General features: G+C 46.1%; 1 protein-coding gene across 2 annotated transcripts; it reads left to right on the forward strand.

Moving 5' to 3' along the window:
• The first annotated feature begins 228 nt into the window (after positions 1 to 228).
• Positions 229 to 19361, forward strand: LOC109462597 (LIM domain transcription factor LMO4-like). Of its 2 annotated transcripts, none has more exons than XM_019759159.1 (5): positions 229 to 307; positions 9836 to 10076; positions 14188 to 14331; positions 15972 to 16077; positions 17801 to 19361. In XM_019759159.1, the coding sequence occupies exons 1-5, from the start codon at positions 244 to 246 to the stop codon at positions 17807 to 17809; spliced, it is 564 nt and encodes a 187-aa protein (XP_019614718.1). In that variant the 5' UTR covers positions 229 to 243; the 3' UTR covers positions 17810 to 19361. The 2 variants fall into 2 exon arrangements, with proteins under 2 accessions (XP_019614718.1, XP_019614719.1); XM_019759160.1 differs by lacking the exon at positions 229 to 307 and adding an exon at positions 8992 to 9486.
• Positions 19362 to 19539: the final 178 nt, after the last annotated feature.

A 19539-nucleotide genomic window follows, 5' to 3' on the forward strand; every position in this document is an offset into this window, starting at 1 on the left:
GACTGTTTTGGCGGGAAAATGGTGCAGGTGCAACGTCTTGTCGTCTGACCTCAGAAACTCTGACCGGGAGAACGCTATCCCAGCTGCCGTGTAGATACGCCGCCAGGGACGAGAAACAGTAACCATATTTCCCTCTCGGTTCTCCTCTCACTCCGGACGTCACCGCCCCCAAAAAGGTCAAATTCTCGTGCTTCAGTGTCAAGTCCGGTTTCCTCTGGTTCTGTAACGAGGATACCATGCAGTATGAAGCACACAACTCACTGTACATTTCATAGACAGAGCTGGCAAGAAGTGTTCAACATAGAAGGTAAGGCTTTATCAATGTGCTTACTATGTAGTCTCCACCGCAGTAAAATTTTAGCCAAATAGTGAGAATAATTGGCCAGGGGAGTTAAGCCACCGGAGAGTATATTTGCTTCCAAGGTGAAAGTAACCCTCCCGCGGACTGACTCTTCTGACCAACTATTCCCTTTTTGGCCGAATTCTACGATCCGTACCCCGGTAGGAAGGCCTGGTGGAGACTACCCACGTTCGCTGTACGACATCAGCAAATTGTGGGTATTCCTGGGGCTGTCGTGATGTGTCGTATAACGTTCGCTGTCTTGTGGCGGCCTTGTACGGTTGTACAGTTGAATGTGGCTGTGCAGCTTTAGTCAAGACACGTGTCTTGACTAAAGCTACTATGATGTGTTCAGCTTCAATTGTGTGAAGCCTAGCATTTGTTAGCCTGCTTTTCAGGCGTTCCTGGAGCGGTCGGCATTCAAGTTTGGGGGGAGGGGGGGTGCATTTGCAACTTGTACAATTATCTGCAACAAACGTAGATCGCAAGCATTAGAAGCTCTGACCGTCAAACCTAGGGATGGCATTCTTTTAATGTGTGTGATCTACGTTTGATGGAATATTTTTTGTATCGCCCACAATGGTTAGCTGTGTCCCGTTTTGTAGATGACTCCAGCCCGCCAGGCAGTTTTACCGGTACCATTCCTCATCTATATACGTTAATAACGTTATATTGTTGTCCCTGCACGATACGTCAATAACACTGATACCACAGACTTACCCCGCCATGTACATGGTTTGTGATGTGGGTTATACCGTCCGTGTGGGCCCGGGCATTCACTTTTATAGCAACAGGTCGACTCACACGGTCGCCTGGGTACCATCTCCCGTAGCCTGGATGCCAGACAACGCATACACCGCACGATACTCCCTTCAGCTGGGTAAATATAAGTTAGCGTCTACCAGGCTTCGGGAGGAGGCTGGAAGGGTAGAAATTGGCCAAATAGAGAGATATAACATGCCCGGGGAGTTGGTCCGCTAGAGTACAGTTTGACACTTCCGGGAGTGGACCAACTCCCCCGGCATGTTATCTCTCTATTTGCCCAATTTCTACTCTTCCAGCCGCCTCCCGAAGCCTGGTAGAGGCTAGGGGTATGCCCCGATCCCAGAGTTGGCTCCCAGGGTCTAATTGAGGAGCTAGCCTGTATACTGGCCCTGGTAACAGTCTGGCACCCAGGCTAACCCTGGAGCCGAGAAGCTAGCTTGTATGCTACCCCTGGAAACAGTCTGACACCCAGGCTAGCCCTGGAGTCGAGAAGCTAGCCAGTATACTGACCCTGGCAACAGTCTGACACCCAGGCTAACCCTGGAGCCGAGAAGCTAGCCAGTATACTGACCCTGGCAACAGTCTGGCACCCAGGCTAACCCTGGAGCTGAGGAGCTAGTCTGTGTACTGTCCCTGGAAACAGTCTGGCACCCAGGCTAGCCCTGGAGCTGCGGAGCTAGTCTGTATACTGTCCCTGGAAACAGTCTGACACCCAGGCTAACCCTGGAGCTGAGGAGCTAGTCTGTGTACTGTCCCTGGAAACAGTCTGGCACCCAGGCTAGCCCTGGAGCTGCGGAGCTAGCTTGTATGCTACCCCTGGAAACAGTCTGACACCCAGGCTAACCCTGGACCAAGAAACTAGCCTGTATACTGACCCTGGCAACAGTCTGGCACCCAGGCTAACCCTGGAGCAGAGGCGCTAGCCTGTATACTGGCCCTGGAAACAGTCTGGTACCCAGGCTAACTCTGGAGCCGACGAGCTAGCCTGTATACGGACCCTGAAACTGTGACAGTCTGGCACCCAGACTATAGCCCTGGACCCGAGACGCTAGCCTGTATACTGGCCCTGGCAACAGTCTGGCACCCAGGCTAACCCTGGACCCGAGACGCTAGCCTGTATACTGGCCCTGGAAACAGTCTGGCACCCAGACTAACCCTGGAGCGGAGGAGCTAGTCTGTGTACTGTCCCTAGAAACAGTCTGGCACCCAGGCTAACCCTGGACCTGAGGAGCTAGTCTGTGTACTGTCCCTAGAAACAGTCTGGCACCCAGGCTAGCCCTGGAGCTGAGGAGCTAGTCTGTGTACTGTCCCCGGAAACAGTCTGGCACCCAGGCTAACCCTGCTGGACCCGAGGAGCTAGCCTCTATACCGGCCCTGACATAAGTCTGGCACCCAGTTAGTTTTCTTGGGGGCATGTTGGCCCTGGAGACAGGTAACTGGTCTCTGTAGACCCGCGGGAAACGGCCTGGCACCCAGGCTACAACCTTGTGGTTACCGGCTCTTCAGCTGCTAGAGTGATCAAACCCACACAAATTAGTCCGCAGTAGGTAAATTTTATGGATGACATCCTCTGCAGACTCCAAATCTAATGCGATAGGGCAAATTTGCATATATTTGCATATATTGCGCTAGGTTTACTGCCAACTATTACAACATCCATTTTTGACTGAAAAAAAAAACTTGAAAATTAAAACGTTTCAATCATTGTACAAATGGTTTTGACTAACATGGTAACAGTGTAACAGTGGTAACATATAAAAGGAATGAAATAATCACTTTTTCAAAGTAAAAGACAAAACAATAAATCAGAGCCTTGTCTTGTCTCCCCTCTTTATACTTATCTGCTATTCACGTTCCGGCGAGGCAAAACATGCCATTTTACCCATTTTCGGCATGTTGACCACTTTCAGAGGGCAAGGACTTTTTTTTCCAAAATCAGACGAAAATCAATGCGCGCGCTGATGTCATCCATAAAATTACTTGCTGCGCCCTAACACAAAGCGCTATCTACCACCCAAAAATGAAGACCGTAGCATGTCCTGGACAAAGGATACAAAACCCGGAAGTTCTTCTGCAGTACCAAGGTCAGCTATCAGGAGGTCCATATTTGACCTTGACCTTCGTCTTATCATTATATCATATTGTAGTGACATTGAGATCAGAAACCTCTTACCTCTGTTATTGTATGTAATCAATTTATGAAAATATGGTCTTAATTAGCATAATATATGCCTGTGGATAGTTTAACTCCCTCCACCCAAATTACATACTTCACTAGTGTGAAAATCTCACTCTTACAACATTTCCTAATTAATCATGCAAATCATGTCAGCATTTATATAAACAATTCATGCTTATGCTAACCTTAGATTATCCAACTATTCCATTTGATTCTTCTATACCTCGTACAAGTTTGGGATGTCAGTATATATCATATCCTGAAACGATAGTCATTAGCCTCTACCAGGCTTCAGGAAGCGGCTGGAAAGAGTAAAAATTGCCCAAACAGGAAGATAACATGTCAGGGGAGTTGGTCCACTGAAGTTGAGCTGCAAACTGTACTCATTTTAATATCGGACCAACTCTCCTGGCGTATAACTTTTAATATCTGTCTATAAGCCGGTTTCTACTCTTTCCTGCCGCTTCTGAAGCCTGGACGAGGCTACACAGTAATAGATTGTACCACGTGACCATGCTACATGTATCCATGTTTGTCCTGTAATGACCTAGTCACAATCACCATGAAGAGAAGATATGTAAAGTCCTGATGTTTGCGCACTAATTCTTCTGAACGCTTTGCCACATCATGCATTGAGAACAAGGAAAGTGATGAATTTAGGCTGGGATGAACAATTTATCATGCAACAAATAGCCTCTATAAGGCATCAGATAAGTTTGGGAAGAGGAGAAATTGGCCAAATAGCCAATTAGTGCGCTAAAGGAGTACAGTTACTGCTCCAGAATGTACCCTTTCAGCGGACCAACTCCCCTGGCATATCATCTCTTTGTTTGGCCGATTTCTGTTCTTTCCAGCCGCTTCTGAAGCCTGGTAGAGGCTAGCATCAAAGGCCCCTGTTTCGTATTTTGTAGGTTTTTGACGCCAAACAGTTAATATTTAACTATGCCTAAAGTTTCCATTCATTTATAACAACTTGAGAACCATTTTCTTTCTTTTTTTTAAATCCTATCACATTTCGAGCGACAAAAAGACGAGTAGTTCATTGTGTGTTGACTCTAGTCTCAACTACTCCCTAGCCTGGGTACCATCCTACTTGTATGCCGGGGCTCCCACACTCGCTTCCCTAACAATGCTTGTTAGGGAAGTGAGTGTGGGAGCCCCGGCATACAAGTAGGATGGTACCCAGGCTACTACTCCCGACCAAAACATTTGAAAACAGATCTCTGGTTTTCAACAGGTTCATACGATGCAACTTTTATACTGTGGATATCACTAAATAAATTATGATGAGGTAACATTAGATTCAAATTCAATATTTAAAAGAAAAGATTTTTTGATCACTCTACAATAAGGCCTTCAAAATATTTCTGAAGTATCATGGTGTGAATACTCCTACTCTACAAGCAGAGTAAGGTTTGGGATTATTTTTTTGTGTGTTGTTAGGCTTTTTTATTGTTTTTTTTTTTTTTGCACTGGTATGTTTTTTTACGCCAATATTGAAACAAGAGTTCCACGATCTCATACCTTCGCCAAAAGATGTTAACCCTTGCGGGTGACGAATTCTACAATTTTAATCCTTGATTTTGTAAATAAGACCCTCATTTGCATGGATTATATCAGTTGATCATATTCTCCACCCAATGACAGCCTTATCATAACAAAAAGGCTATTATAGCACTTCCTCATAAATTATGCAAATGAGGTCATGATTTGAATAAATTATGTTTATTAATGTTCACCTTCACTTAACTTCCAAATGTGGCAAGTATGAAATTCGGGGTGCAGCAGTTACAACTATGGAATTATAAGAATTTGCCATTAATTATGCAAATTAGGTCCTCATTTACATAATCTATATCCTCAGATGTTTTTCTCGATCTCAAGTAGATGTCACAACTGTTTCATAGTTCTATTATCGAACAAATCAGATTTATAGAATTTCCTCATTAATTATGCCAAATTAGCTCCTGATTTGCATAATTGCCATCTGATTATGTCAAGCATCACTTCAACTACCTACATACCAAAAATCACGACAATACGTCAACCGGTTCTTGAGTTATCGTCCTTCAATTTTTTTTCAACAAATGCTCCTGCAGTTCCAGAACAAGGCGCTAGGGGACCCAAACTCATGTCACTTCTTCCCTACCCCAAGAGTTATCTACCAACTAAAATTCGTGACCCTAGCATGTCCAGAACATGAGATATCAAAACCGGAAGTTCAGCTGCAGTACCTAGGAAAGCCGCCAGGGGGCCCAAAATCTAATCATTTCTAGGTCTCATGAAGACCTACCCACCTACCAAGTTTCATTCCAATCCATCCACTGCTTCTCGAGTTATCTTGCTAAACCACACACACACAAACACACCCACAGACAAACGCTACTGAAAACATAACCTTCTTGGCGAAGGTAATAATCCCCCAAATACCACTGCAAAAAAAGAAAGCCCGATAAAAAAGCCTAGAACACGTAAAAAAAGCCAAAACCCAAACCTCTGCTTGGAGAGTAAATATTCCCCGTTGATTTTCGGGTTTTACTGTTTTAAATTAACTTAATGTCAATGCTGAGTTTTGGCATGTTCTATAACACCACACTCGTGTTTAGTACTTCAACACTGCCCGGCATTCATTGAGTGTTCAAAGTGTTGTAAATGAGAGCAGACGTTGAAAGGGGGAAGCCATCGGCGGCTGAAAAGTTGTGCAAACCTCATTAGAAATTTGGTGGGAAACATCATTACGGTAATGGCTGGCCCCGATTCATGAGTTAGCCAAGTTCATTAAGCACAGCGGGACTAATGGTGTTCTGTAAACGTGGGAACGCGCTAGGAACAACGCAGTCACGTCTCTAACGCAACAGCGGCCCATTCACTGACACAATGCGTCCTCTGTGGATTCATTAAAGCCTTCATTAATGCATATTCGCTGACTTTTGTGACAGAACAAGGGCATTGTCACCATTATAGTTAATTAATGTGAAGTTAGCCATGCAATTACGTTTCACCCCCGAGTTTGCGGGTCCTCCCCCATCAAAATTCCTGCAGCGTTGCCAGCAAACATCGAATGTTTCGGCCCGGAAGGACAGCCGAATCTGTCCAACATATGTTGTACGCACGCTGGTGTTTTCCTAATCTGGTGCGGAGGGAATAGAGTCTTATAAGTTTTCTGCACACCGACGCAATATTTACAGGGAAGGCCTGACGAGAAGTAATAATGTAGCAGCGTCCTGACAATAGAGCCTATGGGGACTTGGCATTCCTTCCCATGGAAAATATGGCGACCAGGTTTTCCCAGAGCCCCTGCAAGATACAATTTATCACGCCGGACAGATAAATTGAATCAAATTGTTGGCGTATGCAGGACTTTTGAGGGATGGGAATTAATAATCGTCTGACAAACGAAAATATATCGGCAACCCTCTCAATTAACCTCTGAAGAAGAGGCTGGGTGTGCCTGTGCTATCGTTTTTCTGGAACAGTGTTTGCAAAGAACACAGTGATCCATCAACCCTGGCGCCCCTTGCGCGCTAGGAGAATGATAGCGCGCGTTTGTGTGAAAGAGCGGTGAGAGAAATGTCGTCCCAAAGTAGCTCCGTCTGTAGGGCAGGGGGGGAAATGTCGTCTGACAAGCCTCGGGGACGAAACCACTCTCCTTCACGGGGGAAATTGGGGTCTCTCCGGGTGTACGGCTCCGGCAACATTTTAATTACACAGTTTCTTTTTAACAAATCCAAGGACAAGTGTTTTCATTAATTGGTTCCGCTGAGAAAGGTTAGAGGGCGAGCGACTGGGGGCTAGTGGACCGTGGGTTTAATCTGCTAAATGCCAGCCGGTCTCACCTGTTCACAGAGTGGGGAGGTCTCGCTGGTGACTCGGCCTCTTTTTCCCGCCAAGCTCATTTCTCTTCCCGACAGCGGGATGCTTTATCGCGATTAACTGCAAACGAGCTTCACATTTTGCCGAGCCCGAAACCATGTGTAGTCCGCCCCCTTTTGTCCAATTAAGATCGCATCATCTCTTTTATCCGCCAGTGCAGGCCTGTAATTTTCTGCGCCCGGTCTTACCCGGCGCGCTCTTAATATTATTGGTTTCATTTCAGGGTAATTTCCTAATCAATATTTACAATCGACGGTAATGATGCAATTAAGAGAATGTGCTTCTCTTACCATTTCGCCTGACACTTGCTTGACATCCTACTGACAGCATGCACACGCATGGCTGGGGTTGATATAGAGAAGGTTTAGTGCAACAGAAAGCCTCATAAATAAATCAAAATGAGCCCCCTTCACTCTCTCAAGTGCAGTGATGGAGGGCGGCCGATTTTCCGGCGGCGTCCCATTACAAAAACCGGGCAAGAGATCGCAACTAGTGGCGGCTCTCCCTCGCCAAGCGACCCGATTGTCGGGGGATGTATTAAGTAATTACATCGTAATGGCTATATTGTTGTCTTGTCACTTTCTATGGCGCGGGCAAATCGCTCCTCTCCTTTCATTATCCTTGAATCGCGCAGAGATCTCATTCACTATGCATCAGCGCAGCCCTTTCCCATTGATCTTTGAAATTGGAGGGGAAGAAAAAGGACCTGAAATCGGATTTCGAGCGAAACCTCAATTAGGGATATTACTTCATAATGAAAAGTTAATTGCTATATTATGTTGCAGGAAATTTCATTCTATCTAGCTTCGGCCATGCTTCTAATAAAGCCCCGGCCGGGAACGGTTCTGCCAAAATAGTTCCATTAAAGTCTAATGGAAAATATTACAAACTGAATCTCTCGGAGAGTACGTTAATGGACGCGATACAAAGGCAACTCCCCGGGCGGCGATATTGTTATCAATCGCCGGGAGAATTGGACTCCTTCTCACCCTCTCTTACAACGAGGCGACTTCATGCCTGGGAGAAAGGCGGCCCGAGCGACCCTGTATTCCCGCTCGCGAGGTCTCTACCAAAACTGTATCAGCGAATATTACTTTCATGCTTATTACCCACCGCAATAACAGGGAAATGAATATGAATATTGTTCATTTCATGTTCATTTTCAGCTACAAGGAGTGGGATGAAAGGGGACGTTTATTATTATCAGGGAGCGGTGGCATTTTGGGCCTGCTCCGCTACCGTGAATTCCGACAGGACCTCGCCTCGAACTTTTCGCATCTGAAGTTCGCTTGTAGTTTAATTGGATTTCAGCTGCCCATAGGTTTCAACCGTATATTAATTTTCCGAAGCTCGCAGCTGCTACGAACGTGTAATACCCTCTGTTTGTTTTCTTTGACATTTGGTTAATTGCATTCATCCGAGGGCGATTGTGGCGAATAATGAACCCTTCCCAGATCCTCGGGATTATGCTGATAATTGCTTCTTTTCTAAGCATCAATCAGAAGACGAGAGCGATATAGAATCGCCCCTCTGGCATCGTAGCCCATTCAGAGCGTGGCCCACGCCGCTTATATGTTCTTTGGGAGCATGTAATGGAGAAAGTTAGTAATTAGCCGCAGGAATTTATCAATACTTAAACAGCTTTTTGATGAAAGACGTGGGGCGAGGGAACGGGAAGTAGGGACGGCGCATTCTGGTGCTGGCGGGGGGAGGGGAGCCGCCTGATCGCAGCTGTTTCCTCACCGATTTTATGACCAAATATTGAAATCAAATAAATGCGGCTCAGCTACGGGGAGAGAATAATTACATGACATCACGTGGCCATCGATTCTCTGCTCAATTATAAGCTCTCGCGTCAGAGGAAGGCCGCGGAAGTATTTGGCCTGGTAGCACGGGAAGTAGCTGCATGTTCGAGTGGTATTTGTTCGATCAAAGAACCTATTGTAGCCCAGAGTTTTTGCATGTGATCCGCCGTGCAAAGCGTGTTCATTAGTACGCGGTTATCTGATTCGCCCGATGGTAATCATTAGCTGCCCATTCATTGGCATCGCCGACTGCTTGATCTGTGTATTTGACATTTGAAATTGCTAAGTTGTTTGGTCAAACACGGAGCGGGGTAATTTCGGTGTGTCTCCGGCGGTGGGCCGTTCAGAAGGCTGTCAAACACACCAGCGTGACGGTCGAACAGGCGGGCTCGCCCGATAAGGCGCTCTCCTCACGCACGTTCTCGGGATAACGGGGCCGCCAGACGTGCCGACTGAGAAACCCATGATCGCCGAGAGCAAGAAGGCGGCGGGCATGGAGCAACAGCCGGGCGGCTTCGAGAGCAGTAAGTGCCGACAATGTGTTTCCCCCGGCCCCACATATGACGCTTCCCGCAAGCCTGTATGTCAAACTTTACACTCCAGGGCGTGCTGTATATTATGTCCCTCATTGGCACCAAGGTGTTGATGGTATCTTGGCAGGTAGGGCGTTATTATGGCCATTTTCACTCCTGTGTGGGAGTTGTTGATGAACTGTTTTATAGTGGCACGCCGTGTGTGTGTATAGTGTGTGTGTATATGCATGTGTGTGTGTATGTGAGGAGGGGGGCTGTGTTCGTGACGTGATATTAGCGGGAAGAACGTGTGCGAGTGGCGGGTGCTTACGGTGTGTGTACTCCCGTGTGTTGCTTATAGGTCAGCGGCCCGCTGTGGTGCCTTCTCGGGGAGGGGGCGGACCCATGACCGACAACGGCTCCGTCAAGAAGTGCGCCGGCTGCGGCGGCAAAATCGGCGACCGGTTCCTGCTGCACGCCCTGGACCGCTACTGGCATGTGGCGTGTCTGAAGTGCTCGTGCTGCCAGGCCCAGCTCGGAGACCTCGGCAGCTCCTGCTTCTCTAAGGCCGGCATGATCCTGTGCAAGACCGACTACATACGGTAGGTAGTCCGCTGGGTTAATAATGGTTTTGGAGGGGTCATAATTTGCCAGCTACGAACGTGTTGTAGAGCGCGATAAGGCACGCACAAACACACCCCGGCTGCCCGCTTGTTTATAAAGGACAGCCCGCTACACTGATCATGATGCATGGCGGACGAGGGTGCTCGGCAAGCATGAAGGATATTCACTGCATGATGAGTGCCTTCCGTAATTCGCCCTGCCAGCCGTTGTGATCCCTCAACACTCAGAAAAATTACGCCGCTCACCGCCACTTTTGAGTGTCAACCCAAGCCCCAAATGGGACTCTCTCCGATTCACATATGTGTCGAGGCTTTCAAGCAAGGCATGTAGAAACACATCTAGTCCATATCCCATTTCCCTGGCCCTAATGCGAGCAGGCAAAGTCTCCCGCACCAATCAACCTTAGCGGGGAAATGGGAGATAAATTAAATAAATCTTGTTTCCAGTAATGAGGAGAAATGGCGGGGTATGCATTTACGTGGTTGTGCAAGTTAAAATGTACATTAACCTGGGTAATATTCCCACACATAATAATTGCCCCCGAGTTATGGGCATGGGATTGATGTACTTTCCATTATATCTCATGAAATGAGTACACGTATCTTTGATCATTTTAATCTGAGGGAAGAAAGAGAGTCTAATGGTTCGTGGAGTAATTGGAGTGAAGTGGGCCAAATTACACCCATTACGGATATGAAAGTGGCTGCGCCCTTGTGGACGAATTTTTGCCGTGGTGTTTTCTCTCCAGACGCGGCTTGAGAGACAATCCGCAATGAAAGGTCCCTTGGTCTTCTGCGGATTCGCCCTTCTTTAGACCTCCATCAAAGTGTATCTAAGTGCAGCGTTACATTTCCATTCGGCTCGATGGTTGACATTCAGAGCTAAGCGAGGGAAATACTCCTGAGCCTACGTGGCGCATCCTCTAAGTGCTGGGCCTGAATCGGTGGAAGCAAATATGCGTCACATTTCACTCAATCGATGGTACAACTTCAAAGTATGGTGACCCTCCGCGGTGGTTTACATTCACAGAGGAGGGCATCCTCTTACCGCGGGTCCCAGGCCTTTTAAAGGCTCTTAAACTATAACTTTTATAGGAAGGTCATTACCATCGACCTTTCTCCCTCTTGCCCAAGTTTTACATTTAAGCAATATAGCTTTTAAAAACAGGAGATCCGCCTTGCATGATAGCGGCCCAAAAGTGCACTTCAGTTGCCTGTGTTATTTATCCTGCTCTCTATGGCACTTAGCCTAATGCAAACTCTTATTCTGCCCCGCTTCTCATAGATACATTTCCTTCTCCATTTTGCTACATTCACTGTCTGCTGCTTTTAGTGGGCTGGAAATTAACAGCGGGAACTCGGAGCTTTCACCGAGTTGGAGAGAGGCCCTCCTACAACNCTTTTAAAAGTCTTAAGGTTGGCGGCTGAGCTCGGGCTTTTTGCGCCATAACGGCTTTTAAAACTGAGAGAGCAGGAGAACGTGCTTTTAGAGGAAAGGAATCTTAAGGTCCTGGGTAAGTGCACCTCAATGCACGCTGTACTTAAAAGCTGGGTTTTACGTCCCATCCATTTGGCAGCCCGTTCTCTAAGTGCCTGACAGAATAAGGGGGGGCTGACTGATACAAGCCATCACGGCATGTCCCTCTTTATACATCTAAATCAGCTGAAACTACAGGCCCACAGTACCTGCAGATATGATTGCCAAGCCTGGTTGGAGAGAAGCAAATCTTAAACTCTCCGTTCCCACACTGATACATGGAAGGGAGAGTGTTTGGGAGATGAATTATTTCCTTACATTGTCCTTTTACACTAGTCTATCAGCCCAGAAAGAAGACGAAAATGTGTTGTATTTGTAGGTGTATAAATTGTTGGTACAGCAGTACACTAGATTACAACATGGTCAGATGGCGAACAGCTTGCCCTGATTCCACACAGCGGCTGAGAAACACGTGTGAAAACTAATGTGAATTAATTTACCAAGCCGAAAAAAACAATGGATTATCTCTATGTGTTTTGTCCACCCCCCTAGGTGTACAAACATGGCACGCCGTGGCTCTGGCTGCTTCGGGAGGTCACTAAGGCCCCGTTCATGATTGCATATCTGTTGCGAATCAATTCGATTTAAAAAAAATAAATCGATTCATTTAGGAACATGAACGCTCCAAACCGGTTCCGTTGCGATTTATTCTGAACCACCTCGCGAGGTGGTCTGAAACGATACGATACGATTCGCATTCGTAGAATTGTAATCATGAACGCGCGGATGCGAATCGTTCCGGTTCGACTCTGTACTCCCGGGTACGTGGGGGCCACGGTCGGTCATAGTTTGCGGCGCAGTGGCTTGTACTGCCGAAAATTCTACTTGAATCGTACAATCTTGACATCGAGTTCTAATTACTGGTCGACTGAGGAAACGGGACTTCGAATTCCGATATTGACTTGGGTAAATCAGGAGATCCAGAGGAAACTGGATGGTGTATACTAGAACCTACCCTGGGCGTGAGGGCGAGTGGTAGCCCAACGGGGACGTTGGGGCGGCGGACCGTGGGGGTTTTGCGCCAGATGCGTCCGGGGCACAGCCTATGCCATGGGGAGGGCATGAGTCGGGAACGAGCGACCACTCGCCTGAAACAGGCGTAAACTCTCCGCCTTACGAGCCGGGTTCTCAGGAAATATTCAAAGAAATTGTGATATACATATGAAATGCAAGTCAATTCGAGGTGTGAAACCGTTTCCAGTGTGGGTTCAAGTTTTGAATCATGGACGCAAAAATGGCCAAAAATATATTCCGTTTCGATTCGGATCGTGGCCAAACCGGAACACATTTCAATCATGAACGAGGCCTAACTAATGCCGCCTCAGTGTTTACCACGCTTTTAGGCTTTATCTCTGACAAACTTTCCGCGAATAGACTTACCAAAACAGGAAAGGGCATTCACAATAATTAACTGTACAAGAACGACAGAAAATATTTTAATTTCGTCTCGTTGCAGTGAAGTATTATAAACACACCTCTGGTTTAGTCCTTGCAATAACACATTCTTGTTTCTCGAAACTTTCTGCATTTTTACTTGCGTACAAAAGGCTTTCTTCTAGTTGTAGTGAACTAAAGTCTGTTTTAGTCGCAACAAGTTACAATGACACTTTCTTTTTTTTCTTCCTTTTTACTTACATACGAATGACTTAGCCAAAAAACGACAGAAAACCTTACAATAACTTCTAGTACTAGTGAACTAACCTGTTTTATTCGTTACAATGACACTTTCTTGTTTCTGTATTTTTTTTAGTTACGTACGAATGACTCAGACTTGTCAGAGTAAAGTTCTCCTGAAACATGAAGTCATTTGTGTACAGTTTAGGCGAACATTAAGATGTCAGCAGTGGCAGGTCGCAGGACGAGGATAGAGATAAACATAACATTTCCTGTTAGCAGCAGAGTTAACCTGGCTGCCACGTTTTCTACTAAAGCGGCCAAGTTCTCCTTCAACTTAAAGTCTTTGTACTCGAAGAATTTGTCTTTAACGAGCATTCGATGTGTAAGTCTCCACCCCTGCGTCTGTTAAATTGTCCCAAGACGTGTTCTCGGAGGCCCCGAAGTTTGCAGGAAGACTCTTGTGGCCGATTTAAGAAGGCGTGATGAAGTGGTAGCATTTTAGGCTTTCAATTCTGACACTTAAGTGGTGGGCCCGAGTTTGAGCTCCAAATCCTGACAAATGCTGTCTTCTAAAGTCAGGAAATTCGTGTACTGAGAAAATCTGGTAGGACGCACGTTCAAGGACTGGGAGGTTTTCAGGTTGTGACAAACTCTGGGATTGAGTGTAAACATTGGATACAGCCGACCTTGAGTTAATGGTTTTACATCTTATTATGACAACAAGGTTTGATTGAGACTCCAACTGGGCACATACTTCAGCTCAGAACAGAGTCATAAAACGTTGATATTCTTGTGGTGTAGTACTTGTGTATGTCTGAAAGTAGGGTGGGGTTGTCATGCATCCGGGCCCCTTTTTTCATAAAAAAAAATAGCCGTGCTTTATTGACAGAAGCAGTCTCTTGTAAACACGTGTTGTTGTTGTTTGTTTGTTTACAGGCTGTTCGGTGCGAGTGGAGCCTGTAACGCCTGCGGACAGTCTATCCCAGCCAACGAGTTCGTCATGCGGACGCAGGGTAACGTCTACCACGTCAAGTGTTTCACGTGTTTCACCTGCCGATACCAGCTGTCACCTGGAGACAGGTGCGTGTTTTTACCCCCCAAACTTCTCACTAAAAGCACTTTCCACTTACCGTATAATCAGGGGGTTTTCAGCTTCCTCGGAGTGGTGGTACTTAACATTTAAAACAATGTTTCCCCTGGCTTTGAGCCCCAAATGTGCGAGGATTACAGTAAAAAGCTGTAAATGGGCTGGCATTTGGCATCTCAACGCCGAGCAAATGCTGTAAGCTGAATAAAAGAATTGCCAGTCCTCTGAGCCCACCTTGTTACATGATTTGATCCCTTTTTCTCTAGCCATCCCTCCACTGGCACACAAAAACTGGAAAGGGTAACGTGGCACGAGATTTGGGGAATTGTCGGCCTTGGTAATGAACACTCGCAGCTAACGCACGTCAATAACCTATGCACCCAGGAAGCAATTAGGCAAAGGTGTACTGTTTCTGATTTATTAAACGCATAGAATAGAGTGCTACCTAGGCGTCCCCATGGGTATATGAAGACTTATGAGATATTTGCCTTTAATATAATATTGAAGTGCACTGCGGCCCGTGGTAATATTAGAGTCCTCCGGAAAAAAAGGGGGCAGCGAGAACTCGCCATGCAAATCATTGGTGTGTGTATCATTTTATCACATCGGGGTAGCATCGCGTTTATTAACAAGTTTGCAATCAGTTTATACATGGGAGAACATTCCTCTGAGGTGACCGGCCGGCTGCCCATACAAGCCAAGACTGACCGCTGGCCGCTGCAAATAGCTACAAAGTTTTCGGAAAGTCCTGTCGTAACAGTCGCTCAGCAAGGCTGGGGGGTTAGAAATGTTTGTGTAGAAATTCTCCTTGTCACTTTGGCATTTGTTAATTTAGACCACTCCACGCTTGGGCCCCCACAAAGTAAACTAGAAACACGAGAAATTATTTCCTGGTAATTGAAATAACGGAGTAATATAATACAGCACTGTATCATGATATTATGAAATATCGGGCGGGCCACAGCGGCGGGTTCGCGGGCGCAATGAGGTGATTTAACCAAGTCCACGTACACAATTTGAAGAGATGTAACACTACGACGCCAAAACTGATTACCAGAACCAATTTTTGTCGTATCATTCCCAATCAGTTGTTCTATTGTTGCCGTGATTGATTTTCAGTGGCATTAATCTCTCCCTTTAATTTCATGGTTCACGCCACCAGTTCTATCCTATCTCCCGTTCGGAGTGCTGACGGCGACACGGTGCGTGCCACGCCGCCGGGAAGGGTGACCCGTCCCGGTCGCTCCGCCGCTAATGTCACGTCCCACCCTTTGGGAGCGGGGATCCCGGGTGTGAAATGAGACCAGGCTAGCGGTCCGTGCCACTCTCCAGCACAGTAACTGTAGCCATTTTTGTCAGCGGGAAAAACAAATTGATTCCACTACGGATCATGGGGCAACGAGTAGCGGTAGCCACTAGGGGCTGAGACCTGTTCCTAGCGGGATCGTCGGGGCGGGTTGGGTTCAGTCAGAGGGGAACTATTTGTTCTTGACATCAATTTTAAAGGCTATCTGCTTTTCACGAGTCGGATCGACCCATGGCACGATCTCGGCTTCCCCAGTCGCCACCGAGGAAACAGTTTGTCAGTTGAACCATGCCCTGACATTTTATATCTTCTTTTTTTCTCTCCCAGATACCACTTCGTGAATGGGAGGATATTTTGTGAACAGGACGGAACCAATCTGTTGAAGGGTGCGGCAGAAGGTCCCCCAACCCAGGGCCTCCGGCCACAACATAAGGTAAGGCAATCGACCAAGCCAATTACTGCTACAATTTCAATTTAGGAAGCATTGTTATCTTGTGCACGGCACGGCGGATTGCCGGAGTCGGCAGTGGGATTTGAACGGGACCACAGCAATAAGTGACGCGGGCAGGTGTGAAAGGTTGTCTGGAGAAGTCAGAGGCAGGGTAGATGAGGTGTTATTTCCCCCCCTCCCCACTGGGTCCCGGTCGGTGGCACCGTCACGATCCCAGTACTCCGCGGGGATATGTCAGGAATGGAAGGCGAGGATGTAGCTCCAGCCTCGAGCTTCAAAAATAAACACCCCGGGATGTATCCACTCTCCAAATGTCCCATCTAGTTGGTATGCCGCTCAAGCCGCATGCAATCACCGCTCTGTTTGTTTAAGAAGTACCAAACTAAATTACATTCTTCGCTTCAAAAATAAATTGAGAATGCATGTAACCCCAATAGGACAGGGGCGCCTGTAATTTCGCAAATACCCGAGCTGGAAGCTCGCCCTAATCCTGCATCAAAGTGTAATTTCTAGGCCGACCATGGGTAAACAAGCTGGAAACGAAGTTATTTAATTTGCGGTAATTTCCGTTATTTGTAATACAGGCCAAGTGTGCCATGGCTGAATCAATATCGCAAAGTGCAGGTCTAATCCATAGTTTATTGCGGTAGTGTCAGTTGGGGGAAAATTGACATGTGGAGAGCGGAATACATCATGACGTCTTGTATGTAAAGTCTATCCGGGAGCAGGGCGGAAAGATACAACTCCAATTTCCTAAGTGCTGTAATTCCTCCACATTGTAATCGGATAAATTAATTAGTGGTTATCAGCCTCCCCCCATTTCCCACCCTGGTGTAATGCATGTTTAGACTGGTTAATGCACCAGGGGGTGGGGCAAAGTCGAATGCTATACAAGCATCGTAGGAGATTAGGGAAGCCAGCCTTGGTTGTGCACGGCAAACTTTAGCGGGGTATCTATTTAAAGACATCCAACTAAAATTTCAGGGAGGCAAACCTGGATTTTTAAAGTCACTGTTCTAGTCATTCTATTAATGTAAAGTTTGTTGCAAATATATACCCGAGGGCTAATTTCAGATACAAGCAATTTGTATGAAAAAGAAAATATACTGATATAAGAGACTACGTCTACTGCATTATACTATATTCCACAACATACGTGGTACTAGTTTTGCTGGGTTTATTAATATACTAGTATAAGTTGAATCAACCCTAGGCCCTATCCCAAAGCATACTGATATTTCTGAAGCAAAAATGTGATGTCGCTGACGGAAAACTATCGCTTGTTTCGTATCATAGGCTGGTAGCTATTTATAGGTGGCACCAAAAATTGAGGGACTCCTCACATAGTTTGTTTTTGTTTGCTATTTCAAAAGCTTCATAGTATGAAATAAAATTGCTCAGAAATGACAGTAAATGGCAATATCAGACAGATTTCGTAATCCAGAATACTAGTATTTTTGTTTTGCCACCTTAAAATTGCTTCGTGTGTTTTTAAAGTATCCCCACAGTGCAGCCCATACCATTCCACAGCTCGGGTTGCAGTCAATTTACGGCGTGTTTAAACGGAAGACGGGTTGCTATGGCAGTAGTGGAACTCGCCCCAAGCATCTGCCGGCACCGATCGTTACATTTTAAAAGCATGGTTTTTAGAGAGTAGCGTTCTCTTGTTGATCTTTAACGCTTTCTTTCTGCCCCTCCCCCCCAGGTGTGCTGAGGAGAGCGGATACCCCCCCTGGATGCATGAGGATACACCCCCTCCACCACGAGGGGTACTTTCATACTCACGAGGTGACGCCGCCTGCAGAAAAAGAAGCAAGTTGTGTTTACTACAATATTGCTTAAGACAATACAATTGCCTGTATGTATATATATATTACTGCCGTTTGCACGCTACCAAGGATTGAAAACTATAAGGGCACAAGTTGAACATGTCCCAACATACTTGTACATGCACGGCTGGCAGCAAGATGGATTGACTGCCCTAATTCTATGTACAGACATTGTAAAAATGTACAGCTATTCTGGGCCCATTATCCTAAATTGGCACCTGACATATCAACATAAAAAATGGCAGTGTATAGTACGAGCTTTTATATATATCACATGGACCTGTTGATGCAATTGACAGTGGTCACTTTGGGATGGTTTTTAAAATTCCAGCGTCCTCTTTGCCAAGCAAGATTGCGAAAGATATTTATTTTTTTGACGTGAATCGTTGGGCTGAATTTTAAAAAGCACTAGTTATGCATGTGCTCAATGGCGACCAATTCCACACCCGACATTAATGTTAGTTTGAAGGCCATAGCACGCCGAGGGTCTCTACATCATGTCCAAATCTACAGATGGCGAGATGGAATACATTTGGCTGGTATTACAGCCCGTGTATGTAAACATCATTGATACCCTAAGTATGTCAACTGTTTGCTGCCTTAAATTATCGTGTACAGATATGTGAGTTGAAAATGGTGTCTCTTACGTCTAATGTTGCTGAACATATGTTAGGGTTGTGTTGCGGTAATTCGTCATAATGACCAGGCGGTGTTGTGGTGTACCCTGTGGTGTCACTGCATCATTCTCGCCATTTATCTGGGCTCTCTATGCCCCCCTCCCCCTCTCCTGAGCGGAATATCATATACAAAAATAGACTCAGCATAACATCGACCTATAGCGATTTATATACATATATGAAGCTTATAACAAAGCCACAAAAGCAATGACAAGCCTTCGCTCTGAAGGGGGAGGGGGGCATGGCGATTACTAGACATGGCGTATTGTCTGTTTTCATATGATGTCCACCATAGGACTTAAAACGATTCGTACTGTCGTATGTTCTGCTGTAAATAGAGATGATGTAGACGTGCATTTGATATCTCTACCTGCATTAATAGTGATCGCTGTTATTATTATCATGACCGCCTAAGCATCTGGCACCCAGCTAACACATGGGGATGACACACTTAGAGCGACGACCTAGTACAGGATTGTTTTGACAGACTGAAGCGAGGTATCGCGTATCAAAGCCTTATCTACAACTTGGTTTCTGTATTGATTAATTTCTGGAAGACTGTTATAGTCTGGTGATGACATATATGAGACTGGGTGTTCGCTTAGGCCGTTTGGTTAGATGAAATGTTATTTTTTGTGGGAGACATGACTGTTATAATGTATGTACCCAGGTCTCTACATCACGACTTTTGGAGCGATGGTTTACTGTTCAGGGTAGCCGCTCTGTTGATACGAATTAAATACACCGTGTTGTTACGGTACACTGTGTCGGTTTTATTTGTGTTATTCCGGGGGGAGAAGTTGGTGGTTTTGTCCTACATTTGCCACACACGCGGTCAGGGAAACCCGAGCCAGCCCCACACCACACGGCCCAGGGTCAGTCCCCTTTCATAAGCATTTGTCAGCTGGAACTTAAGCGACTGTTTGTTGTGCACTCGC

Source organism: Branchiostoma belcheri, unplaced genomic scaffold (assembly GCF_001625305.1).
Source record: "Branchiostoma belcheri isolate BF01 breed outbred unplaced genomic scaffold, Haploidv18h27 scaffold119, whole genome shotgun sequence".
In the NCBI taxonomy this organism is placed as follows: domain Eukaryota; kingdom Metazoa; phylum Chordata; class Leptocardii; order Amphioxiformes; family Branchiostomatidae; genus Branchiostoma; species Branchiostoma belcheri.

What these genes read in the sequence shown, in the direction of transcription:
- LOC109462597 (XM_019759159.1), top strand. Translation starts at nt 244, where the DNA reads ATGAAGCACACAACTCACTGTACATTTCATAGACAGAGCTGGCAAGAA. An exon ending in TGCAAGACCGACTACATACG is followed by an intron (nt 10,077 to 14,187) that starts GTAGGTAGTCCG and finishes GTTTGTTTACAG; the next exon opens with GCTGTTCGGTGCGAGTGGAG. An exon ending in CAGCTGTCACCTGGAGACAG is followed by an intron (nt 14,332 to 15,971) that starts GTGCGTGTTTTT and finishes TTTCTCTCCCAG; the next exon opens with ATACCACTTCGTGAATGGGA.